The sequence below is a fragment of the Anas acuta genome, chromosome 15 (assembly GCF_963932015.1).
Source record: "Anas acuta chromosome 15, bAnaAcu1.1, whole genome shotgun sequence".
NCBI lineage: Eukaryota > Metazoa > Chordata > Aves > Anseriformes > Anatidae > Anas > Anas acuta.
This window is the reverse complement of record NC_088993.1, coordinates 15,391,846-15,418,097: the sequence shown is the minus strand read 5'-3', so window position 1 is coordinate 15,418,097 and position 26,252 is coordinate 15,391,846. Positions and strand designations below refer to the sequence as shown.

Genomic DNA, 26,252 nt, shown 5'->3' with positions numbered 1-26,252 from the left:
TCGCAGGATCTGACAGCTCCGTCCACACAAGTGATGTGGAGATTTACAACATGGACCCAGAGCTCTTCAGCGCACCCAGAACTCATCAGCGATGGGAAACATTTGCAAAAGTGGCCATGGAGACGGGGACTCAAAGTGACACAAACAAGTGCTGACACAAAAACAGCATGCGTAAAGGGCTGAATGTTCTGACACAGGACCAAACATCACCATGGCCCAAAAAACATTTTTGGGATTTAAGCTGGTAAAGAGCCGGGAGGCATCGAGAGTGTGACTAACAGCATTAGGCAACCGCTGGGCTGGGGAGGAAGAGATTTTGGCTGACAGCAACAACACGACTTAGCGGATCCAGAATATTTAATCTCTCGGTTCCAGCATGTTTTCCTTGGAGTTTGTTGTTCTTGTTTCACGTAAAGGGCAGACGGGCTGTGGAGAGCCAGCGGCTTGGTGAAGGTCAGGGAGTGAATACAGAAAGGGAGTGAATGCAGGAACAGAATTCCTGACAGCTGGGTGTATCTAACAGTGACATAAATGTGAGTTTCGGGGGAAAATGTAAAGTTTTGAGGCTATATTCTTACTTCACTCAAGCAATCACCGTCCCCAGGGGTGGTTAAGGAGGGGCTGGACGTGGGGACATGGCTCAGTGGTGACAGTGGTGGTAGGGAGGGGTTGGACCAGATGATCTTGGAGGTGCTTAACGACCTTGATTCTGTGATAATTGTGGTAATTGTGATAATTCTGTGATGATTATGTGATATTTCTGCGATTCAGAGCAAGGACCGGGATCTCGTGCTTTATTTCTGGCCGCGCACTGGCAGCACACACACACCCGCTCCTTTCACACCAGGCACCGGGGAGGGCCCTGAAACACCCCCAAACCCCACGCCTGACGCCACGGTGACGCCATCATGACGTCACCCCGCGGCCCTGCTGAGTCACGGCTTCTCGCGCTAAGATGGCCTCCCGCTCCGGGGGGGGCGGGCGGCACTTCCGGCCTGCCGCCGGTTACCATGGCAACCGCGGCGGGCTCCCCCCCCGCGGCTCCCCCATCTCCCTAGGCGGCGGAAATGACGCGCGGCACCGGTGGGCGGGGCGAAGACCCCGAGGCGGCATCCGATTGGCTGGGGGGAGGTGTCACTTAAGCTCCGTTTCCTTTCCCCCCTCCCCGTCACCGACGGCCCCGCCCCGCCCGCAGCGCGCGCGCGGCCGCGCCGCCAAGATGGCGTCGGCGCTGGAGCAGTTCGTCAACAGCGTGCGGCAGCTCTCGGCCCAAGGTGACCGCCGCCACCGGGGCCTCACCGCCCCCACCGGCAGCCCCCGGCTTCGGGGAGGGGTTAACGAGGGGGTGGGGAGGCCGGCGGGGGTTTATCCGCTCTCCTCAGGCCTTGCGCCGCCGGTTGGGGGCGGGCCCGGGCCTGGTCCTGTCACGGTTGTGGGGATGGGGGGGGGGTGAGGGGTAGAGGGGGGTAGGGAGGGGGGAGCTGTGCTCATCACCGGGGTTTTTAGGTGGGTGTGGGGAGTGGGGGGCTCCCCGAGGTCCTATCGGGGAGTTTGGGGCCTGGGGAGAGATTCTGAGGGGTTTGGGGGTGGTGGAGGGGAAGGGGGCACAGGGAGGGCAGCCCCGCCTCACAGCTCTGCGGTGCTGAGGGTTTGGGGTGCTGAGGGGTTTTGGGTTAGTGTGGGAGAGGGTGAGAGAAGGGAAGTCTCAGAGTTCCCAGAACCAAATATCCCCAAATATCCCCAAATATCCCCAAATATTTTAATATCCCTGCTTAGATCGTCTCAGATTCATTGCCAAGCTTTGCCTGCGTTTGGGCACGGAGTTTCTACTTCTTGTGCTGATGCTCCCTAAATTCTGTTCTCTGCCCTGGGAATGATCGAAAACTGCTATTTCCCTCTGTGGCCTCAGGCTTTCTCTCTGCAGTTACTTTTGGGTGGAGCTCAAATTCTCTCATAGTTTGGTTTAACTTATTAAATGTGTGGTGCTTTTACTGGGGACAGCAGGTGCACGAGACGGTTTGTACCTGCAAGGTGGAACAGACAGAAGGTGCCAACTCCTTGTATGCGTTCAGTGTAGCTGGGGGGCTTATTTTTGTAAGGTTTTGGAGGTGCAGAAGGTTAAAGGGGAAGCTGTTTGTTATGGAATTACTAGCCAGATAGATACTCGCTGTCAAAAAATAAACCAGAGGCTGCTGGAGCTCACGTGAGCCTCCAGGAGAAGTACGTGTGCTCGTGGTGGTGCTGCTCCTTGGCTGTCAGCGTGCAGCTGCACAGGAGGTGGCATCAAGGGGCACAGGAGATGGCATCAAGGGGCGTCTAGGCAGGCCTTCTGTGGGGCTGGTCAGTTGGGATTTTTTGGGGGAAGGGGGAGAGGGAGCGCTAGATGATAGCAGTAGGATTCTTCTATTAAGGAGGGTATCAGAAGTCAGGTTTTGCAATGCTTCAGTTGCGTTACCAAATCATGGTTTTATAAGCCCTGCTTCTTTCCATGCTGACACCTGGAGTTTTTTGTATGTAGAGAGCTGTATTTGGGGTGGGCTTATAGGGTTCCTGGGCTCTGGGCCTACATTCAGGCCTTTTGATCCCTCTGTTTCTTCAAAATTAACGTTTTATTGCTAAGGCTTCCCAGGTTTCTTTCTTTTTTTTTTTTTTTTCAAAGGAATAGGACAGAGATCTGAGAATACCATTAATCTTTATAAATGGGGGCACTATTACTTAATTTAGGAAAACTTTTGGAAGGGCAAAAGAACTTCTTTCTAATCTGCAAGGACTGAACATTAAAACAGACTCTGCTGCAGAAAGACCTAATTAATTCTAATTCCGGTAGTTCTGAAGGAAAAAAGAAAAAAAGATTTTGAAAGCAGTCCATCATAATGCAGAGGGAGGTCCCTGCTTTGCAGTGCCAAGAGCCAGAAACTTTGTTGTCACCTTAGGCAAAGCTTACTGTGTGTAGGTACCTTGCTCGTTGAAAATTTGTGCTTGTCCTACTGCAGAAAAGTAAATGCTCTGGGGGATGCTAGGGAAAACCAGGTTGTGTAGGGAAGCCAGGTGTGATGAACTACAGGAATGCATAAGCTTTTCCTAACTGGAGTCTGACGAGGATGTTTTGTATTTCAGGGCAAATGACCCAGCTTTGTGAGCTGATCAATAAAAGTGGAGAACTGCTAGCAAAAAACCTCTCCCACCTGGATACAGTGCTTGGTGCCCTGGATGTGCAGGAACACTCGCTGGGAGTTCTTGCTGTCTTGTAAGTGTTGCTTCCTTTTTATTAACTAAGCTCTGACAACACGTTGAATTACCAACCAAACATTTTTTCTTTAGACATAAAATACTTTCAGTCTGCCTTTCTTAGAATGGTGCTGAGTTTCCTTTGGTCATGCACGTTTTACTAGAAGAAATGTCACAGCAATTTGTTTATGGCTTTGTAAGTATTTTTCCCTAACCATTCAGCAAAAAGATACAAGCCTGACTTCCAAAATTTGGTTGGCAGGACATTTGTAAGCCAAGCTGTGAGCATTAAGCAATGTGTTTTGTTGGGCTTCTTCCCTAGTGACACAGGGGTTCTTATCATAGCTCTTGGTGTTTGTCTGCAGGCAGCACCGAGGGTCTTGTTGCTGTCTGTATTTAAAGATAATCCTTGGATTGCCTTAGTGATACGAAGGGCTTTGGGTTTTGTTTTGGTGGTGTTTTGTTTTTTTTCTGAGGTTTGGCCATGAAGTCCAAACTGTTGTTTCCAGTTGTACCTAAATACAAGTGAAGGGTCTGTGGGTGTATTTTAAAATGCTCTTTTAAAGGGCAGATCAGAAATCACATACTTGTTGTTACCCCTTTGCAGCGAACTGTTTTGCATATAGATACTAAACTTAATATTAACTTCATTAGCATTTCACAAAAATGTGCTCTTGAATTCACAAAAATTGGGGTATCTGAGGTGGAGAAAGGAAAGTAGCTGTAAGAAAGAATATGCAAAGTGTATTATTTGAAGAGATGGTATCAGTGAAGCATAGAGGAAAGTGTTCCTGGTTGGAACTGGCGTGGGAAACTTACAAAGTAAGACTTTGTGAAGAGACAGGAAAGGACAGCCCTAACCCTGGTGGGGAATGGCAGTTCACGATCTAGGTAGGCTTCAACTGCCTATTATAGTGCAGAGCAACTCAAGTAGGGGCAGGGTTGGATGCCTTCCGACAGCATTAAATAGGTGCGTTTGTTTTTTGGTGACATTTCTAGGGTGCAGAGCTAGAGTTCTCACTGCATGCAGATGAGTGCAATCATAACTCATCTTACAGGAGAAGCAGTGTGCGAGTCTGCAGCCCGTAGGGTGCTAAGGGACCAGCAGAGATGAGAGGAACTGGAAGGGAAGAGAGGGAGCTCTTATCAGGAGATACAAGTCTAACAATGCAGTGGTTAAGAAAGCTTTAGCACATTGAAGCAGGAGGTGGCTGCAGGATAGGTAAAATGTCCAGAGAAGTTGTGTTGTTTTGTATTAAAATTATGATTGTTAGCTACTGTTTCTATTATGATTGTTGTCATTGTACCACGTGAAATGATCTTTGTTTGCCATGGTTTGTTCAAAATTGTAATTCATACCAGATTCCCAATAGGAGTATGCACTGAAAGCGTACGTTTGAGAATTGTGCAGCTCCTGGGGAAATCGTATGCCATCTGTCATAAACACCTTGGGTTTGCTAGCAAGCGGCTATGTGCATCTGCAGAGACAGCAGTGAACGTTTGGAGACTAATAAACAAAAAGCTGTAAATGTTAAACTTTTCTTTTGTCTTGTTTTAGGTTTGTGAAGTTTTCTATGCCCAGCATCCCTGACTTCGAAACGTTATTCTCACAGGTGCAGCTTTTTATCAGCACTTGCAATGGGGAACACATTAGATATGCAACAGACACTTGTAAGTTAAAGAGTTTTCTATAAAATCAAAATTTACATATTTTGGTATAGTTTGGCTTTACTGATTATTTTTTTTCACTAATTTTCTTTTCTGTTTGTTTTTTGCTGTGTTTAGTTGCTGGCCTGTGCCACCAGTTAACAAATGCCCTTGTGGAGAGAAAACAGGTAAGCAAGCTTGGTACAACTAAGCTACCTACATATCCAAGTTCTTAAAAGGGGCATTAATCAATGCTAAATATTTTTGTGCAGCTCCTGATGGGTTAAGTCTAATGAGAGGTAATGAACCTAAAGTGAGATTTTAAAATTTCTTTAAGGAAAACTTAGGTTAAAATTTCTGGGAGAGTTGCCTAGAATCATGCTCTCACACACAAGCCAGGAAATCGCTAGTACCATGGATGTTCTTCAGACAATGTATGCGTGAGTAGGAGAGAGCTGCAAAAACTATTAGCACTGGTGAGTCAGTGGTACTAGCATCAGTGTTATTCTCACCAGTGTTACATAACATCCTTACCAAAATGCCTTAAAATGTAAGGGACACTTGTTTTAAGGCCAAGATACTGACTTTTTGAAGGCATTTTGAGTGAAATATAGCTTGAAATAAAAGCAGAGATCAAATGTGGTCTAAGTGAAATAAAGTGAGAACTCTGCCTTTCCTTATTCAGTGGGAATTTAGATAGTGCTACGGGGTCAAGAAAAGGCTTTGTTATCAATACAAACGAATGTATTCCCAACGAGATTGTCGTTGTGGAGCAGAATTGATGGCATTATATAGTTTATCAGAAGTTGTATGGCGAAGACTGATTTTATTTTCTGAGAGACTGCAGTATCCTACAAAAAGGGAACCTCAAGTTAACTACTACTTAATGGAACCTGTCAATTAGTGTTATTTTTCATTTGTAAGTGTCAACATAAGATCCAATGTGCTGCCATCTATGAGAAATTGTCTGAAAGAGATGTAATTTCTGACAGCCCCTGCGAGGAATTAGCATTCTCAGACAAGCCATAGACAAGATGCAGATGAACACAAACCAGCTGACCTCAATACATGCAGATCTTTGCCAGGTAAGGGGGACACAAGGGCTTATTCTGAAAGTAAGAGCTTGTAGAATATCTATAACCCTTTAAGGAAATGCATATTCACATGTTGCAATGTAAAAATATCTTTTGATTGTGGATTGTGGGTGTTTGTGGTTTGTTTTTTTTTGTTTGTTTGTTTTTCATCTTTTCCAGTAATCAGTGATGTGATATACTGAAATAAAACACCTTTCTCCTTGTTTTAAATGTTCGGTGTGTGCCCCCAGCTCTTTGGTTTTGCTCATGACTTCTAAAAGTCTTTCTCTCTGGGCTGAAAGTCATGCAGAGCTTCTTTTAGGCAGTGTGAGTGTAATGGCCAGATACTGTTTGCTCAAGTTTGACAAAAGGCATGTTTGTCTCAGTGTCTTTGGCCTGGATATGCACTTCTGTCTCGTTCTTGGCTCCTGGGATTTGGGGTTGGATGGGAATATTCAGTGCAATATTTAGTGCTGCCAGCACAGTAGTCTGGAAGGCCAGGACTTGCAAGCAGCTTTGTCAGTCTAGTTTTTTTGTTTGTTTGGTTTGTTTTTTTTAGGATTCAGATAACTTCAGATAACAGTTTGTGATCAGTGTTAATGTTTTTTCAAGTGCCACTTTACAATGAATAATCTGTATTATACCATTGCTGACATGCACTGCTTCTTCACTCTTGGAGGAGTGAGATCTATTGAAACTAAGTTCATTTAGTAATTTCTAACTTCTTCCTGATGAGAATTTGCAATGGCTAATTTATGAAAACTTGCTCTGTTTTCTTATAGCTCTGTTTGTTAGCAAAATGCTTTAAACCTGCCCTCCCATATCTAGACGTGGACATGATGGATATTTGTAAAGAGAATGGGGCATATGATGCAAAGCACTTTTTATGTTACTACTACTATGGTGGGATGATATACACTGGGCTAAAGAACTTTGAAAGAGCACTCTACTTTTATGAACAGGTAACTTTCAATTGGAAGGGTAAGTCTGAATTGTGAGGAACTAGAAGGCAAAAGCAGCAAGTGTAATAGCACCAGGTTAACACGTTATCTTTGAATTGCCTTGAAGAGTAGAAAAGAGAGCTGTGTGCTAGTATAAAGTACAAGCATGCCCTGATTATTTTTGTTCTTAACCTTTAGGATACAGTTCTATTAATAGATCTATCCTGCTGTTCATCATTCACGTTGGCTTTGCTTTTGCATGTGTGTGCATCACAGTTGTACATAAAAAATGATCTGGGTTAGTTTTTATTTTATTACCTGTTTTGTGAAGGGTTTGGCCTAAGTGGTATCCTTTAGCGTACAAAGTAAAGTAGCAAACAAAGTGACTTTAGAAATGTTTTCTTTTAAGAAGGTCGCTTACAGCTGAGTAACTCTTACACCATAAAACTATGCAACTCAAAGGTTGATGTTAAATTTATCTCACTATAAATATTTTTCAAATGCCTGCTTATTACTGCTGGCATAGAAACAGTTTAAAAGCTGATACTTGGAGTTATGTATTTTTTTAAGAAAAATAAGCTCAGTGGTTTTGCTTCCTAAGACCTTTGTTAATTCTATGTTAGGCTTGATGTGCAACTTCCATTACAGTAATTGCTGCTTTACTTTCTCCGTGAAAGAAAATAACAAAACTGGGAAAACTCAGTGGGGGGGGAAAAAAGTCAAATGTGCAGCATTTTATTATTTTGCATCAGTTTCTTCTGTAGACAAGGGTTAGTTGTTGAGTAACAGTCTTGGAGTAAACCAAAATCCCTTCTCCCTATTCTACAAGCCTCTTTCAGTGTGCTTAAATTTGATATGGGATGATGTAATATCTTTATGAAATCCTTTTTCAAATTATAAAATAAAATACTAATTTACAGTATAAATCCATCTTCCATGGGAGCTATGTAATCGTTCATAACACATAGCCACAGGTGATCTATAGTACAACTTCAGCTGCATCCCACAGAAAGAAGTTTCCATTTGATTTTATGCATCACATCAAGGCAGGCATCACTGTAACTTGATATGTTTTAAGTAGTTTGTGTAGAATTTACTTACTTAGGACGTTTTTTGATAATTACTTTTGACAGAAGTTACATGAGCTTTAAAACTCAAAGGTGAATTTAATATGTCATTCTAACCTTTCTGCATGCAGCTTTAAATTGAGATTTGGTTAATACAATAACTACTGCTACCTACCAGTAAGTATATTAAACTTGTTTTATTTCTTTTTCTCTTGCTTAGGCAATAACTACTCCAGCCATGGCAGTCAGTCATATTATGTTGGAATCATATAAAAAGTATATTCTAGTTTCTTTGATACTACTTGGCAAAGTTCAACAGCTACCAAAATATACTTCCCAAATAGTTGGTAGATTCATTAAGGTAAGTCTTGCAAAAACAGTCAAATAATAGAACAGCAGGTGAATTTGTAAACCACGTGGGCAATAATTTTTCTATCCTCATTTGATGGTGGTGTTTAGTGTTGCAGATCATGCAGAATAATGTACAATGTGCCAGAGTACAATTTCTTGTTTTCTTTCTAGTCTACAATGGCTAAAGATTGCCTGGCAACTTCTACATCTCTTACACACTGTAGGGTTGAACAGACTCTGATTATCAATACTCTCTTTGCTGATACTACACGTCCCCCTACTGACCTTTTACTTTAGAACTCAAAGATGACTCAGGTTTCACTTGGCTTTCAATGTGCAATGCCACTGTTGTAGAAATATTCAACCTGCAGCTTCATACAGTTGAAATAAAAAATGTAAAACTCTTTATTCCAAAGCATCAGCTTTATAGTAATGAATTGAACCTTCCAAAAAGGCTCAATTTTGGAGTCACTAAGCATTCTGATTAGGTGTAGAAGACAAAAATAGAATCTTCACCGTCTGGTTCTGTATTGTTTGTACTGGGATTCATTGGGATCAAGGATGACAGTGTCTTAGAGGTTAGAACAAATATAATAGGTCAGAAATGACTAGTTGATACGCTACTGATCTTAAATTCAGCTTTCTTCAACTGGTGGTCAACTGATGTTCTTTTTCATGGCTTTGCCATAACTAAAATACACAGGTCCTTGAATGATGCCTTGCATAGCACTAATACAGACCGAGTGTACAAGGATCTGTGGTTGCTCTGAAGCCTCGTATGGACATCACCTGTATTTTGAGAGGCACTTGAGCTTACTTAAGTCATACAGATATAAAAGAAACTTATGTTGAAGCGGTGAGTAGAATTTGTAAGGCTGGTTGAACACCACGTTCTTTAAGAAGAGTTCTCGTTTTTCTAATTGCAGCCCCTTAGCAATGCTTATCATGAATTAGCGCAAGTTTATTCAACCAATAAACCCTCGGAGCTTCGAAATCTGGTGAACAAACACAGCGAAACATTCACAAGGGATAACAATATGGGGCTGGTTAAGCAATGCTTGTCATCTCTCTACAAAAAGAATATTCAGAGGCTAACCAAGGTAAGATGCACTTTTTTGCTTTATTTTGCTGAGAAATGGAGTGATTTAGTTTTCCTTAAAGAGAATATCTCTGAAACTTATTCAAATGAGAGCAAAATAATAATATAATAATGTCACAATGAAATAACTAAAGCAGATTCATGTCTGTGAAGTAGCATCGAGGCTTTAAGATGCTTTAAACAGAAAACCAGTTCTGTTGGCTGTTTATGCATTATTTAGAAGTTGGTTCAATACATCTGTCTATTAGAGGGGTTTGGATACTGCTCTGGATGGCTCTTTAATCTAAGTTACAGGTATATATCTGCTTATCTGCTTCCTTCTTGTACTGGAGCTTCCAAACCACATGGAAACGTCTGACAACACCCTGATCTAAGTCAGTGTTTTTTCTACTGTAAATGAGGGAGCTTAGTCTGTAAGAACTTAATATGTAATTAAAAAAGAGTTGTAAGCACTGCTACCCATGACCTCCATCTTTTTCAAAAATAGGAAACCTGAACTTCACATCTTACTTCATTAGATAAGAATGAGTGAATGGGACAGCTTTTGGAAGTGTCTGAAGTAACAGGAAATCCAGAAACGGTGTAGTGATGGGCTCCTTCCACTGAAGAGATCGGATTAATCCTTAAAGATGATCAGGGGAAAGTTATTTTTTTGTCAAGGTGAAACAATGTTAGTTGCAGTAGAGCTAACTTCAGAATTAATGCAGTACATGCATCTCTTGAAGGAAATCCAAAGCATAGGCAGTCACCTTATTTATGTTTAGAGGTGGAGGAAGAGGTTGGATATGATCACAACTCGGAGGCAGGAGGGATTGCAGAAATGGAATAATGACTCCATCAGTTTGGTCTGCATACGATGTGCAGTGTAACAGATTATCTTTGCAGTAAGAACTGAGTTTCTTACATCTGGTTTCAATGGTTTGGTGCTTTCTAAATTTCAGACATTTTTAACATTGTCATTACAAGACATGGCAAGTCGAGTGCAGTTGTCGGGGCCCCAAGAAGCAGAAAAATACGTCCTCCACATGGTAAGACTTGTGACTTGACAAAGCTACTGATTTAAAAAATGATCCAATGAAAGCCTTTTAAAGTGTCTGGTTTGGCGGTGCATGTTCTGAATGGCTGAAGAATGAATGAATGGTTCTTTATCAGGTTGGAGGAAATACTGTCAGTCTGCTGTGGTGTTTAGGCTGTTCTCAAAGTCAGATGTTCTCCGCCTAAAATAAGGCATGCATCATTTTGTATTCAGGAGGCTGTTAAGAAATAAAGAGTAAATAAGTTGAAGATGATTCCACAAGGAGATAAGGTGTAGTTATGTGAAATTCTGTTCTTACTGATACCTGATAACTAAACCCTTTCTTATTTCAGATAGAAGATGGTGAAATCTTTGCAAGTATTAATCAGAAAGATGGTATGGTCTGTTTCCATGATAATCCTGAAAAATATAACAATCCAGCTATGCTTCATAACATTGATCAGGAGGTAAATCTTTACGATATTCATACTTCTGGAATTTCTACTGAAGAACCATAGTCTGTAATCAAAGCTGCTGGGAGATGTCAGTGTAGGTAACTTATATGTAGAGACTGAGAGCTATGAATCATTCCTATTTTACAGTATTTAACAGTATTACCAGTATTTAAAGGTTTCAGGTTAATAGCCAATTACTGTCAGTGACTTTCCTGTTATTTTCTATACGGCTTAACACGCTTTAGTAGAATGACTGCTTAATGTTGGTGGTGTGAAGTTCCTCGGACTGACTGGATTAGAAAGATGGTATTTAGGTTGAGACTCCAAGGATCTCTTCTGCTGGCTGTTAATAACATGCCTCCAGGTTGAGATGGTTGACTCTCATGGGGCTGTCAGCCAGTGGCCTTAAAAAGGATTGTTGGGAAGACATGGATCAAAACAAGGGAATAAAAAGTGGTATGACACTTTTGTTGAGGAGATGAGGGCAGAGAAGATTTGCACGCTGAACTTTTGTGATGGCAAATGTTACTGGTTCTATGTAGCACAGCCATGAACTATCTTTGAGATCTTGTACAAGCTGGACAAAGTAATCAGCTTAGTATGTTGCTTTTTGTTTTTTTTTTTTTAAGATGCTGAAATGTATAGAGCTTGATGAACGACTGAAAGCCATGGATCAAGAGATCACTGTGAACCCTCAGTTTGTGCAGAAGGTAACTGATCTAGTGTTTTATGAGAGTTTATAACAAATGGAGTGCAGTGAGTATGTTGCACTGAATGTTGGTATTTATAGAGTTAAGTTACACATCAATGTAATGTGCATAAACATCATGTTTAAAATAAAAGAAGTGCTTCTTATTTTATATCCACTTAATTTCCATACCTGTTAACTTCAAAGAAATGTGTCTCAAAGGTAAATCTTCAGACCTGGTTCTAAAGAAATAACTCTTTCTCTTCCAGAGTATGGGCTCTCAAGAAGATGACTCAGGGACCAAACCATCCAGTTATTCCTGAAATTAATGTTGCTCACCACTCCGCTTTCAAGTAAAAGCTTAAGAGAATCACGCCTGGAATAGGGCATTGAGGAGTTCCATGAAGAGAGCAGAGAGAACTGAGCTTTGCTTTTCACCTGGACATTGAGAAAATAAAAGAACACCCTCTCAGTACTGTATAATTTCAGAAATATTCTCTGCAAAGAAAAAGGAAATCTCAAAAGAAACTTAAAAGTCTGTTGTGGATTTATTTATCTTCAGATTAACATCGTTAATGCATTAAATAATCTACCTTTTGTTTTAAAGGGTTTGAATGTTGCAGTGTTTCTGTAGCAGTTCTTTTTCCTCCTCTGCAGAAAAAAAAAAAAGTGTTATTCAGGGAAGAATACAAACTAGCATTGGTTCGCTTACAAGATAATTACTGGTTCGTTCTGTATTTAAAGTTGGCTCAAAGTGCAGATTTATCATTGTATGGTGGGGGGAGAAGGGGTGGAGTTTAAGTAAAAAATAATAATAATAATCTCTACTTCATAATTTGCATATACCCGGTGTAGTTGGCTGCTGTCTCTTAAATGATGAAATAAGAACCATGTTCTTCCCAAAAGGGTAAGCATATTAACGAGTCCTTGTTAGGAGGCTTTGCTGAAAAGCAGAAATCTCTATAGGGAATCTATACATGATAGCTGTTTATGAGTTTTAAGTTTCTGGTACAAAACACTTCCTAATAATGTTTGCTCTTGGATCAAATTTATTAGGCCTAAACAAGGATATTTGGAAGACCTGCGTGTTCTGGAGGATGCTGGATGTGAAGTTGTTCCCACTGAAAGAAATTTAAAGTTTTGCTCTTACACAGTCAGCATGAAGGTATTCAACACGCTACTGTACTATACTTCTGTGGTGGAAATCAGTTCTAACTGAAGGCCATGCTATAGATCACTTCTCTGTTTCCAAACAAAATTCTTAATGATGGAATTCTATACAGCTACCTTAACAAAGCAGGATTTTATTTGGGTGCTGGAATGGCATCTAGTTTTTATTTAATTCACTATTTCAAACAAAACCTTTTGGATCCTTCAAGTGCTCACTCCTTAAGTCAGTGGTTTCTTCTGTAGCTCTCATGTATCTGAAGATTCTAACTATTCAGTCACCTTTGAAACACTTAATGTCAGTGCAAATCTCCTACTATTGGGCATAAATACACCTGTCATCAAGGCAGAATGTGAGAAGCTCAGCATCCAGTGCTTCCTGCTTAAACACTTGAATAGGAGCTGCTTGCTACTGCTAACCTGACAGCTTTTTTCAGGTGCTGAAGTGGGAGCTAAGCATTTCTGGCTCTTGCTCTGTGCAACTTGTATGTATTGAGGTCACCCATGGTTGAAAATAATCCATTTGTGCTTCCAGTGCAGATGCAGAACTGCCAGAGGTTTTATTTAAAACCTCTCTTTTAATTCTAGCAGAGCCTCTGTGACAGCAGTATGCTTTCTAGAAGAGAACTATCCCCAGGTTGTTCTCTAGGTGGTGAATGAAGTTTTTAAAGTATAAAATAGCAATTTAGTAGTGAACACAGCATAGGTCCATAGTGTTAGTGGCTCACCATTGAGACCTTGTGCTTCCATAGCCTAGTGACTTCCGTATTTGAAGGCAACTCTTACACCTACAGCAAAATCTGTTGTTTTTTTTTCCCCTAACTTGCCTTACTAGCCTTATAATTAAAGATATTTATGGTTTTTAACTTTTATTTCTCCTAGTTAATCCTGCAGTGATTTCAATGCTGAACTTGCTTATGCAATTTTCTGCTCTGGTACCGTGGAAGTGTTAAACATGTGATTTCTTGTGCTGTGGGCTGGAGCACAAAGCTGGGTTGTGGAAGTGTTTACAATTGTGTGCAGTACTCCGAGTATTGCAAATGACTAACCCCGAACTGCCACGTACACAAAAATGTGGATGGCTTGCCTTTCATCGCCAAGGGCTTGCTCGCCAGGGGGAGAAGGTATGCAGAATGCTTTCATGGAGCTTGAGAAGAACCAGAAATGCTCCCTTTGCAGTGCCTGGGCTTTGGTAGCACTGGTTCCTGTTAGTGAGCGTGGATGTTCTGCTGAGAGAATGGCAAACTAATATACACACTTGGCAAATAGCTGCTATATTTTCTTTTATTTCCTAAAGTAGATAAAATAAATCCATACTACACATCAAAAGGATGGCAGATATATTTATGTAATACTTTCAAATGACGTATTACACTACTTGATCTGATTTTTGAGAAGGTAAATGCTTTGAAAGAGAGATGATGGGATTCATTTTCTGATGTGGATTCATTTTCTGATGTGGATAGTTGTGCTGTTAAACTCTTCATTGCTGTTGAAAATTCAAAGTCAGGTCCCACCTGTAGAATGAGTAGAGAGAAAGCCTTCACCAAAAGTGTTTTGGGGAAGGACTTTTAAGTAATGGCTTGATAAACGCATACGGTCTGGCATCTGCGTGTCTTGAGATACTGTTGAAATTAAGTCAGATTTTTAATGAAGTAGCTTCTTCACGTTTTGGAACTAATTGCACGGGCTGTGGTCAGCTGAGATGCTTTGAGAACACTTGAGCTTTCTGGTTTTAATTTGTATTTATTGCAGGGAAGGACTTTTGATCAAATATAGGAACACTGTGTGCTCTTGAACTTAGACTCTCAGAGGGCCTGTGGCTAGTTCTCATCATGCATGGCCACAAGATGTGTTCACAAAATACTGAGTGCATGCTTTGGTGTCTAACTCATATTTTCAAGCACCTTAATTAGCAAAGAGAGAAAAACACAGCTCTGAAGGTAGCATTAGTCTTGCAACTGCACCTCTTAGCCACAGGAGGGGGGTCTAGTTCAGTTACGCTTAGCAGGTAATAAAATATTTTCCAAAAAAAAAAAATAATAAAGGCTGGAAGCTGTATGTATACAATCACCCCTCCTACTTTTGTGCCACCGAGGAACCCTAGTTAGTGACCTTTGCTGACACACCTGCAGTAGTACCCACTGCGCCACACGCTTTTGCATAACTCAAGTTGCCTCCTTCTATACCACTTCCCTTCTCTATCCGACAGTACAACTGCGACCCGTGTGTGTGTTGTCGTAGGTGATCTGTGTAACCTAGGAAATGTTTTCTGCATGGCCAAACTGGCTGAGGAGGTTAGTCCTGAGAAGTTGTTTAAATGTACTATTGGAAAATAAAGATAACAAACGAGTCGTTCTTAGTTTGTCTTAAATGGTTGGCCTGAAAGAATGAGATAGTAGGTCTTTTGGATTTGGCTTTTTTGTAGTTTTGTTCTGTTGTTTGTTTGTTTGTTTGTTTGTTTGTTTTGGGGGGGGGATCTTTTGTTCTTAGATATCTACTGGTAGCTTCTCAGACCTCTCCTGAATGGTCTCAAACAGAAGTAGTGTTTTCTTTTGTGCAAGCAGTCTGTGTCTTGGGAAGTGCTGCTACTGGCCTTTGTCCAAGACAGACTGGAATTAGATGGGCTTTGGCTCAAATGTGCTGCAAATTAGGACTCCTTTGTACTTAGATCGTTGTGTTGCAAGCATCATCTATCTCACTGTCCATCTGAATATTGTTTTCTTCTGCAGAAGCCCAAGTCTTCAGTCCACACGTGCCTGCTCAGAGCAAAGGTGTAATATATGGTGCTGGTATCGCTGGTAGCTGCCTTTTTTGGGGGGTTTCAGTCGGTTTGTAGCAGTATGAGTTGTGCTCAGCTGAACGATTTGTGCCATTATCCTGGGGAAGACTTACTACTTTTTTATTTTTTTTTTAAAGACTGAGATACTTGAGACTCTTTAGAGAGAGTAATCCAATGTAAAGGGAAAGGGGGGATGAAAAAAAAACAGCAGTTGATTATTTTGAAGCTTGAAAGGATAACCGATTCCCAGGGGCTGTGGGGTGTGTGTGACGTGTATGTGGCGCAGTTTCCACACAGCAATAACCCTGTGGTAAGATGTGAGACCCTACAGCAATATAGGACGGGCTGAAACAAGGGCAGGTGTGTAAGAGCCTAAATCGAGGTGTTTTTAACTCGGCTGAGGTGTTTAATTCACTGACTGGGCTGTTCAACCCCCGCTGCCTCCCCGTGACAGGGGCCGGGGCCGAGCCGAGCCCTCAGGGGCTGAGGCGAGGGGCGGGGCTGGGCCGTCCCCTCAGAGCGCGGCGGGGACGCACTGCGCCTGCGCGCGGCCCGCCTCTACCCCCCCTCCCCTGCGGGTCGGCGGTCACGTGACCCGCCCTGTGGGCCGCACCATTTTGCGAGGGTAGGAGAGGGGGAGCAGGGCCCCCCTCCGGCTGTGGGTTCGCAGTCTCCTCGACCTGTCCCGGCTCCTGGAGGTCTATCACTGATGTCTCCTCTTCACCGTGTAATAACAGCGCGGGTCTCAGCGAGTAAAAAGAAGGAGACGTGTTTTGGAGCTTCATGCTCCCCCCGTCCCCTCTGAGGTAATGGTTCCGCCCAGCCCTGTGCAGAGGGCGGCTGCGGCCCGAAGGCGTCGCCTGAACCATGACGGCGGGGCGCGGGGGGGGGACGCGGCGGCGTCGCCTGTCACCAGCGGGGCTGAGGCGTGAGGACCCCGCCTGGGCGCCGCCTCACCGCCACCATCCTCCTTCCTTCTCCCCGTTCTTCCTTATTCTCCTGCTGGGTGGCGAGCGGGCAGCCGAGAAGTGACCTCCTTCTATAACCTCCCCCCCCCGGCGGTGGGTGCGGATGGTACAGCCCGGCGGGGCCGCGGCTGTCAGCTGCCCGCAGCCACGGGACGCGCCGGGGGGGCCGCGGCCGCGGTGAGCGGGGCCTGGGGGGGGGACCGGGAGGGGGTCGGAACGGGGCCGGGGCCGCTGAGGGGGGACCGGGGCCGAGCCCTGAGGCGTGAGGGAGTTGGGGGGCTGCAGCCCGAGGGGCCTCGGCCCCGTCGCGGTGGGGGGAGGGCGGGTGGGCCTGGCACCGGCCTCCCCCTGAGGCGCCTGGGGCCTCCCCTGAGGTACCCGAGGTCCCTCCTGAGGTGCTCGGGGCCCGCCCTGAGGCGCCCAGGCGCAGCGAGGCCGCTTCGCTCTCCCCCCATCAAAGCCTGAGGTATCAGAGCCCCCCCAGGTGGGGTTGGGCCTCTCCCTTTGGCTGAGCCGCCCCTCAGGGGGATGCACAGCAGGGTTTCGCCCAGCTGAGGAGGGTTCGAGGCTTGTTCTCCGTGCTGATGTCGTCTGCTTTCTCCTTTATCCGCAGGAGGCCTTGACGGACGCGCCGCGCTCTCACTATGAATGCTATCGTCGCCCTCTGCCACTTCTGCGAGCTCCACGGGCCCCGCACCCTCTTCTGCACCGAGGTCCTGCACTCGCCGCTTCCCCAAGGCGCCAGCAGCGGGGACATCGCTGGGCAGAATGAGCAGGCGGAAGAGGAGGAGGGCGGCATCCAGATGAGCAGCAGGATCCGCTCGCACAGCCCGGCTGAAGGTGCCAGTGCTGACTCCAGCAGCCCAGGGCCGAAGAAGTCAGACATGTGTGAGGCAAGTGCGAATAGCTGCGCGTGGACATCAGTGGCCTTTTACTTTACTAAATCTATTACTTTTCTAAAAGCTCTTGGATTCTCTAATGCAAATTGTGTTGCTATTTGTTTGTGGGTTTTTTTTTTGTTTTTTTTTAGTAGGAAAAAAGTGAACTGCACTTGCATTTGAATATGACTGACAGTACCAAAAAACGTCTAAGTCCTTACACAGTACAGCTACCCATGACAGGATGTTAAAGGGACTGTGTTTGAGGCTATTGACCTTTACAAGATTGTCTTTCGAGGTCTCTTTTAAGCCCTCTATGCATTTTAGTCTTGTGAGGCTGAGAAATGCTTCTCTCATCCTCTAAGAGTCACTGCTTCCTTAGCTCAGGTCTTACTATTGATTAATGTTAGTCTGTAACTCTTGAATGAGAAAAAAAATTGTCAAAGCAATTAAAATGGTGGAGAAAATGTATGTTCTCAGTTGTTCATGTGCCTGGCTTCCGTGTAAGTTATGGCCAGTAGTATTGTTAGGCCAGCCAGGGATGGGAAAATGAAGAGGTGATCGAACACCTTAGACAACTGCACGTTCATTTACGTTGAATTTGCTTTTCTATCTTTAGGGTTGCCGCTCTCTTGCGGGAGGACATCCTGGGTTCGTCAGCCACGACAAGGAAACTTCGATCAAGTACGTCAGTCACCAGCACCCAAATCACCCCCAGCTCTTCAGCATTGTGCGCCAGGCCTGCGTCCGCAGTCTGAGCTGTGAGGTAACTGCCTCGGAGTACGGGAAGAAAGCCTGTCTAGGGCCTTATATATTGTTTCAAATCCAAAATACTGCTTTTTTGATCTTAGCTGATCTGTGTAGCCTGTGAGAAGGATGGAATGGGGGTGGAAAGAAAGACCCAGAAGTCTTTCTTACTGATAAACTGCTCGTGTGAGAATGTTTTAATCTGTTGCTTTTTTATCAAGAAATTGCTGATCTTTGTAGACCACTAACATTCAGCATCTCATAGAACTGAAGAGCCTTATAGATTAACAATGTTTGTATGCCAGGATCAGCAATTTCTTGTGGATTCTCAGCAGTATTGCAGTTGAATAGATCAGAGTTTGTAAAATAAAGTTAAATTGAAGTTTATGTACTATTTGTAGGATAACTCTAGAGGACTGTTAGACCACAGATTTTGGATAGCAGCCTAGAAAAGGCTTGTTTTATTCGTTGGATTTGTTTTAATGAGCAGGAAGATTTTGTTCAAACAGACAATTACTGTTTCAGCTGCGTGATGTGCTGAGCTACTTTGGTGTATGTCCTTCAAATTCAGGTCTGCCCAGGACGTGAAGGCCCTATATTTTTTGGAGACGAACAGCATGGTTTTGTGTTCAGCCACACCTTCTTTATCAAAGACAGCCTGGCTCGAGGCTTTCAGCGCTGGTACAGCATCATCACCATCATGATGGACCGGATTTACCTCATCAACTCATGGCCTTTCTTGTTGGGAAAAATCAGAGGCATCATCGATGAGCTTCAGGGCAAAGCACTCAAGGTGGGTCAGCGCAGAGGGTCTGTTTGGCTCAATGTTAATCAAAAATTATGATAGCTGTTTTGTATTTCAATCCAAAAGCTGATATAGCTCACTGCAGCTGGAGTCTTTAAGGTTGGCACAAGGGACAAGAGGATAGTGCGTATCTGCGTGGGCAGGAGGGAGGGAACAGGCTGCCTCTGGCCTTTTAAGACAAACTTGATGTTTTTCACAGACCTAACTGCTAGACAATAGCCCTGTTAGCAGTGTAACCAAAGCTGGGAAGGCCAGTGTTTGGGGAGTAGATACATTGCTTAATAATTTTTCTTAATCAGGAATAAGATGTCCCTTCTGTTTCTTTTCCTATAATTTACAGTGTATATTGGATGACTGTGTGCGATACATCATTTTCATTTGTTGGTGTTTCTTGATGTGTTTTTGTTTTTTTAATCTGTGTAAGTATTTTATCTTTTTCAGTGTCTTCCACTGCCCTTCTTCTGTGTTCTAGGTGTTTGAAGCGGAGCAGTATGGGTGCCCTCAGCGTGCCCAGAGGATGAACACAGCCTTCACTCCCTTCCTACACCAGCGGAACGGCAACGCAGCCCGCTCCTTAACGTCGCTGACCAACGATGAAAACCTCTGGGCATGCTTGCATACTTCCTTTGCTTGGTAATGCCATTTGTGTTTCTAGCTTCTAGAACTCCTTCGTGAAAAGGGTGCTGCAATATTCTGAAAGGGTGGAAATGTGTTTTGAGTGTTGGGGTGGTTTATCTTGATGTAGTAAGTTGGACTTAGCTCCTTCTAAATCAGAAACTACTCAGCAAAGCACAGAAAGGCAGCAGTCTGATGATGTATTTAGGATCAAAAAAAGTCTGCTGATGGAAACAATGTATAAAAACAAGTAAGGAAAAATGCAAGAAAAAATGCTTCTGGTCTTAGTGTGGTGGAGGTGGGATTTGCACTTGAAGCAGAGCAGCTGTTCACCTGGAGGTGCCTGTGTGTTGTGATAGGCAGCGGGAGAGATGCAGCCATGTGGCACAGTAACTTGGCTGTGGAAGTCCACGGCATGTTTGTCCAGTGCCTGATTTGCTCATCAGGCTTCCCTGGAAAGCTGCCACAGAGAGGGTTGCAACACTGGCATGTGACTCGGATGGGGATGAACACATTGCACGAGGTAATTGCAACATGGCAGGCCCTTCGGTGGCTGAATGGCAGTAACTGTGAGATGCACTGATAGCTGAGGCACAGAGGAAAGCATAGATGTGTTGATTGGAAATGCACATTGGTTAGCGGTTGGATGTTTTGCTGAGTTCACTGCAGCAGGTTTCTTTCCAGATTTTTGCACCTAGCAAGCTTAATGAATGCTGCTTCCACTTGTTTTTTTTCAATGTCCCCAGGCTTTTGAAAGCTTGTGGCAGCCGACTTACAGAGAAGCTTCTGGAGGGAGCACCAACAGAAGACACCCTCGTTCAGATGGAAAAACTTGCAGGTGAGATCTAAGTTTTCAGAGATGGAAGACCCTCTGAGAATGCTTAGGCTGGTAAAACACCAAGTTCTTTGGTCATTATTGTAAGTGCAACCATCTCTCTTGGACTGTAGTTTGCATAGGCACTTTCGAGGCAGTTTCTTCTCCTAGATAGCAGCAATATTTATAACAAATCTGCCCTTTTTTGCTAGACCTCAAAGAAGAGTCAGAAGGTTGGGATGGTTCTGAGGAAGAAGAGAAGCCTTCTTCCCAGCCAGATGCTGTAGAAGGACAGGAGCTATCTAAATGCTCTCCTGAAACCTCCCTGATGCCAGATTGCAGCAGCTGGAATGTAGCTCACAGAAGGTTGTCTGTGTTCCGCTCTCTCAGGCACATGAGACAGGTAAGAGAGGAACACGGTTCTTCAAAGCCAGGTATTATTTGCTTACAACAAAAGTGCTTCAGGGCAAAAATAAAATTACAAACAAACCAAATGATTCTGTGCAGATGTAGCTTGTCTCCAGTGCTTCCGGTTACCTGGCTGAGGGTGAAGGCACAGTGCATTAGACCCACAGTCTCTTTCATGGTAGCTTGCTTTCCTGGACACTCCTGACAAATAGCTCCTGTGTTTCTGATCTTATGCTCCTTTATCTTTTTAGCTTCCTTTTGTTCTCCTTTCTCTTAATTTGGAATGCTTGAAGCTGTGAAACTACAGCACTGTATTGCAAGTGTGTGCCTTTGGAGGCTTGTCTAAGAATAAAGTTTAATATTTCATGACTGAATCACTGCTGTGAACATAACCCAGATCAGAGAAATGCCTGGAAGTTATCATCACCTAATAGAAGTCGTTCAGTCCCATTCCAAGCAGGCCTGTGTCCATCTTGCCAAAGCCACTAACTCAGCCAACTTGCAGGCTGATTCATGTAATCTTGCCAGAGAACTGAAGGATTTGGAAGAACCTAGGAATGTAACTCTTCTCTTGCTGTGCTTAATGCTGAATTGGGTTGCTGGTTAGGCACGGTGGTGAGGTGATGCTTTGCTGCTGTTTGTTTTTGAAACCACCACAGGTGGAGGTGAAAATTATTTTGCATGATAGTGTGGCACCTTTAGCACCTGTCAAAGAAATACTTGGTGCTGTGCTTTTGAACAACTGTCTGTGCACACAACTTGCTAAATTATTATGTTAATTTCTGCTCTTTGGTTCTAGATGTTTTCTTATGTGGCAGTCATGTTTTTTACAGGGCAGGCTGGACATTTCACTGATTTTTCTAATGAATGCTATATGGTTTCATTTCAGGTTCTTGGGGCATCAGCATTCCGCATGCTGGCTTGGCATGTTCTGATGGGGAACCAGGTCATCTGGAAAGCTCGAGACATGGATCTCGTCCAGTCTGCTTTTGATGTGCTAAGGGTTAGAAACTGTTTTTCCTTTGTTTCCTGGCTGCTTGTTTTTCCATATATGTTCTAGTAGTCCGGCCTTCCTAATGACCTATCTCTAACATGTAATCTTGTGGAGAATGTGTTCTAAATTATGTGGCTGGCGGGGAATCCAACCTTTGGATGTCTTGGTTGTCCGCAGATAGCAACTGCATAGTTTTTTAAGCTGAGTAAGATGCTTCTGCTCCCCCAAATAAGCAGAATCTGTATCAGCAGTTCTCCAAGTCCTGGCTGATTGTGGAAATCGTGGAGAAAAGTGTGCTGTACTGGTTTAGTTCCAATGTTTCTCTCAAGATGTTTCCTTCCTTCTCTAGACTATGCTGCCTGTTGGTTGTGTGCGGATCATCCCCTACAGTGACCAGTATGAAGAGGCATATCGATGTAACTTCTTAGGGCTTAGTCCACATGTCCAAATCCCATCCCACATATTATCATCTGGTAAGAACCTGTAGCAGAACCCTCTCTTTAACCTAAACAAACAAAAAACAAAACAAACAACAACAACAAAAAAAACAAACTAACAAGGCGTTGTGTTTTTTTTTAATAAGGTATTAGCAGATTGTCTAAAAATGCTGCATGAACTAAAACCTGTAGCGCTTCCTTTGTTTTCCCTATATGCTTGCATGATCAGTAGTTGAAAGGTGTGATACCCATGAGCATTAATTGTACCAAAGCTGAAAGTCCTGCTTCCTACTGATTACAGCAAAGGCTCTTGCTGGACCAAGTGTTGTAAGCTACCAGAGCTGTGTTTTCCAGGAGCAGAGTTTGTAGCTGTGTTTTAGAATCAGAGCTATTACAGTTAATGTCCTTTTGGGCTTTTCTTGCTCCAGAGTTTGCAGTCCTTGTGGAAGTTCGCTCTGCTACCCGGTCCAGTCTCTACCCAACTCTGTTTGATGATGAGCAGTCCCTCAACAAGTACGAGTTTGTTGTCACCAGCGGTAGCCCTGTCGCAGCAGATCGAGGTGAGTGCTTTGAAAGCAGAAGAAATCATATCCCTGAGATTAAAATGGGCATCCTGATGTTTAACTGCTTTTTTTTGCCATTCATGTACTGTCTGAGTAGAAAGCTGGGTCACTGTACAACTGGGGTTGAGAATTTACTGCTACTACTACCACAGTCTGCTTAATTAAAAAGGGTTTGCTTTACCCAATCAGTGTTTTGCTTGTTAATTTTCAGAAGTGAAAAACTAATTCTGTGACATGGGCACAGTAGCAATTGTAGGGAAACTCTTCTGTAACCCGTGATGAACACTTTCTATCCTGAAGTACCTGTCTGTGGTTTTTTTTGGTATTGGGTTTTTTTTTTTTTTTGAGTCAGTTCAGCTTAATCTGCTAAACACATACAGACCATGGCATTACTCATCATCTCCCATATTCTGCTTGATAGATCAGTAGGACTGGTACAGAAATGGCAGACCTTTTATTGCCTTCTTAAATACTTGCATCTAGATGTGATTCCAGTCGGGTCCACCAATCTTGATTTAATGAGAAGTCTTAATTTAGATATGTTGGCCTCTATTTCTGACAGATAGGACAGATAGCTAACCCTTTCTGCATTGTCTACTGAAGATACAGGTGCAAAGCAAAACAAAGGTTCACTCCCTCTAAATTTCTTTCTGTGCTCCAGCAGCTGTGTATCCTAGCAAGTATTCAGGCCTAGGTCGTAGGATAAATGGACTTGTCCCTGCTATTACCAGTGAAGGTCTCAGTGGGTAACCTGTAGATGCGAGTCCTGTTTCTTACCCTGTTTCCCTCCTTTCTGATTTTGTAGTTGGCCCTACAATCTTGAACAAGATTGAAGCTGCTCTGACCAACCAGAACCTTTCTGTAGATGTTGTGGATCAGTGCCTTGTTTGCCTGAAGGAGGAGTGGATGAAGTAAGTACAACTCTGTTGCTTTCAGAGAAACAGTTCTGGTGTCAATCCTGGAATGGTTACACCGGAGTACTGACAAACTTGTAGTCAGGTAACCTTGACCTTAGTCTTGAGAGCAGTCAACTTTACTGCTGGGAGCTGACAAGATTGGAATTATTCTACTCTGATCCTCTCTTTCTGGCTTTCAGCAGTTCTTCACCTTTATGCTTCAGTTCGTGCATCTGGATATTACCTACGTGACAATACTTGTCTGCCTTATATACATTGTGAGGATTAAGTATGCAAATATATATAAGCCTGTCAATGCACACTATATTCCAGTGCAGATAACATGCCAAACAGATATCGTGGTTGCACCCTCAGGCACCACGTTTCAGAGGTGCAAGCAGTTATAAAGGAAGACCAAACAGTCATGTGAAATAATTCACAGAACATTCAGGTTTTGTAAATTTATCTGAAGGCCAGATGGGCACTACATGTGCCTCGCAGGGAGATTCCCAGTTGTCACAGTTAATCATTTCACTTTTCACATGAATGAAAAATCAAACCAGAGTTAGGTGTGTTACTTCTGAAATGAGTAATCTTAACTAATCTCCCCTTTTCCTGTATTCGTCTTCTCCCCCATTTCTTCATTTAAAGCTTGAGAATAATTTCTTTGGAATATTGTTTGAGGTTTTTATAAACAAGTAGTTGTAGTAGGTACTGAGAGAAGCTACAGTTGGTTGTTTCCTGCTTGATGCATGCAAGTCTATTGTAATAGTGACAGGAGTTTGTTTTTGTTTCCTGCAGTAAAGTGAAGGTCCTCTTTAAATTCACTAAAGTGGACAGCAGACCCAAGGAAGACACACAAAAACTGTTGAGCATTCTGGGAGCTGCAGAGGAGGACAATGTCAAGCTTCTCAAGTTCTGGATGACTGGCCTGAGCAAGACTTACAAGTCTCACCTGATGTCAACAGTTCGCAGCCCAACGTCCTCAGAGTCCCGGAACTAAAGGGTGCCCAACCTCACTTGCTGCCTTCAGATAACTGCAGGGAACCCCAAGTTACCTCTGCTGAGCCTGCAGCATGTGTGTTAGGTGGATAGTGAAATTTCATCACTATTCTTGTGGTCCTAAAACTAACTTGAAGAGTGACTTGAGTCTTTTCTAATTGCTGTGAGACTGGACTAATAAGTGCTAATAAATATTGCTGCTGTCTGTCCTGAAACTCAACTCTAAATCTAGACCTGCACACTCAAGACTAAAATACAGCAACTTTCAAAGAATCAGCGGGAATTATTTGAAATCCTGTGCTGTCATCCTAAAGTATTATGGTGCTTAATCAATTTTAGATTTCATTGGCAAGACTCAGATACCTGTGGCAGCATCCAGAACTCCTGGGAACGGATGTAGCTAATCTCTCCGAATCTCACATAAGTCTCCTAAATGTCCGAGAGAAAAGAACCAAAAATAAGTGACATGTCACAGGGTATGGATCACGTGTAAATTATTTAAAACCACTTCACGTTCAGATTTACAAAGAGACTATTTTCTGCTGTAGCGTTAAGTCAGGAGTATCCTGTTGGAGTCACGTCACTCCGCTTTAATTTATTTATATCTTAACTTGAGACATTTTCAGCATTTGCTTTGGGAATCGTGTCTGGGAGGGAGAACTGTAATACAAGAAGTCTCAATGCAGTCTGCTTGCCTCTCTAGAGGGTGAAATACTTGCCTTGTTTTGCCTGTGTTGCAAAACTTCCAAGTAATGAAGATAACCTCTCCAGGGTAAGGTCTCTGGTGTTCTGTCCTCAGATATAGTTTTCTAGCTTCCTAATTAAGCCGAAAAGATCCAACCTGTAGGTGCTCCATTCTTATATAATTCTATAGTAGCTATTTTGAATGCTTAATAGTTCAAGACAACATTGGTGCATTTTTTAATTAACTAAATGGACATTCTTTAACTGTATTGTAAGGAATTACTGTTTCTGTTGTGAAGTCATGTTTTTTTTCCTCAATCATTGTTGGGAAAACTTGACATTACTATAAATGTTTTTAACAAGCTAGAAGCAGCTTTTACCCAGGTGACCTACTACACTCATTCAAACAAGAATCAAGCTCAGAGGGGGGTGTTTGAACTTGTCACGAGTTCTGTTCTTATGTATAAAATATGCAGGTTGCTTTTGTCTGTAACATCTGTAAAATGGAGACAAGCATTAAATCTCTGTAAGAGCTATTTTTGTAAAATGGACAAAGCCTAACTTTGTGTTGATTTGTGTGCGTGTATTGGGGTGGGAGAAGCAGCATCCAGAAGATGAACAATTCGTCCACAAGATCGTTCCTGCATCTCTTAGCCCGAATCTAATGTACAGCACTTTAACAGGTCTTTTCCTCTTAACTTTGTAGGCATTTGTGTGTTTTGTTTTTTTTTTAAATATATTTTGAGCAAGACATACTTATACATTGATTAAAAATGCTTGACTGGACATAACCAAACAGCAAACCTACTTGGAAGAAAGGTGTTGTTTAATTTCGAGGTTCACAACAAAGCTTGCATTTCTCAACCCGCAATAAGGAAACAAGGGAAGAGAGGTGCTCCGGTTCTATCCACAGGGAAGGAACCTATAC

The 26,252-nt window shown here is 43.2% G+C and overlaps 2 protein-coding genes across 4 annotated transcripts; both read left to right on the top strand.

Annotated features, from left to right (window-relative positions):
* Positions 1-1,119: 1,119 nt before the first annotated feature.
* Positions 1,120-15,086, top strand: COPS3 (COP9 signalosome subunit 3). 2 transcript variants are annotated; one of them, XM_068699183.1, is made up of 12 exons: positions 1,120-1,274; positions 3,118-3,247; positions 4,787-4,899; positions 5,014-5,063; positions 5,868-5,960; positions 6,731-6,910; positions 8,177-8,317; positions 9,234-9,407; positions 10,348-10,434; positions 10,775-10,888; positions 11,506-11,586; positions 11,834-15,086. In XM_068699183.1, exons 1-12 carry the CDS (start codon positions 1,220-1,222, stop codon positions 11,885-11,887), a joined length of 1,272 nt encoding a protein of 423 aa, XP_068555284.1. In that variant the 5' UTR covers positions 1,120-1,219; the 3' UTR covers positions 11,888-15,086. The 2 variants fall into 2 exon arrangements, with proteins under 2 accessions (XP_068555284.1, XP_068555285.1); XM_068699184.1 differs by lacking the exons at positions 1,120-1,274; positions 3,118-3,247 and having other exon boundaries at positions 4,818-4,899; positions 5,800-5,960.
* A 1,291-nt stretch (positions 15,087-16,377) lies between these two features.
* FLCN (folliculin) lies at positions 16,378-25,879 on the top strand. Of its 2 annotated transcripts, none has more exons than XM_068699180.1 (12): positions 16,378-16,658; positions 17,095-17,374; positions 17,979-18,125; positions 18,678-18,899; positions 19,384-19,544; positions 20,273-20,364; positions 20,553-20,743; positions 21,638-21,751; positions 22,092-22,215; positions 22,608-22,739; positions 23,548-23,653; positions 24,440-25,879. In XM_068699180.1, exons 2-12 carry the CDS (start codon positions 17,126-17,128, stop codon positions 24,639-24,641), a joined length of 1,740 nt encoding a protein of 579 aa, XP_068555281.1. In that variant the 5' UTR covers positions 16,378-16,658; positions 17,095-17,125; the 3' UTR covers positions 24,642-25,879. The 2 variants fall into 2 exon arrangements, with proteins under 2 accessions (XP_068555281.1, XP_068555282.1); XM_068699181.1 differs by lacking the exon at positions 16,378-16,658 and adding an exon at positions 16,700-16,947.
* The last annotated feature ends 373 nt before the right edge of the window (positions 25,880-26,252 follow it).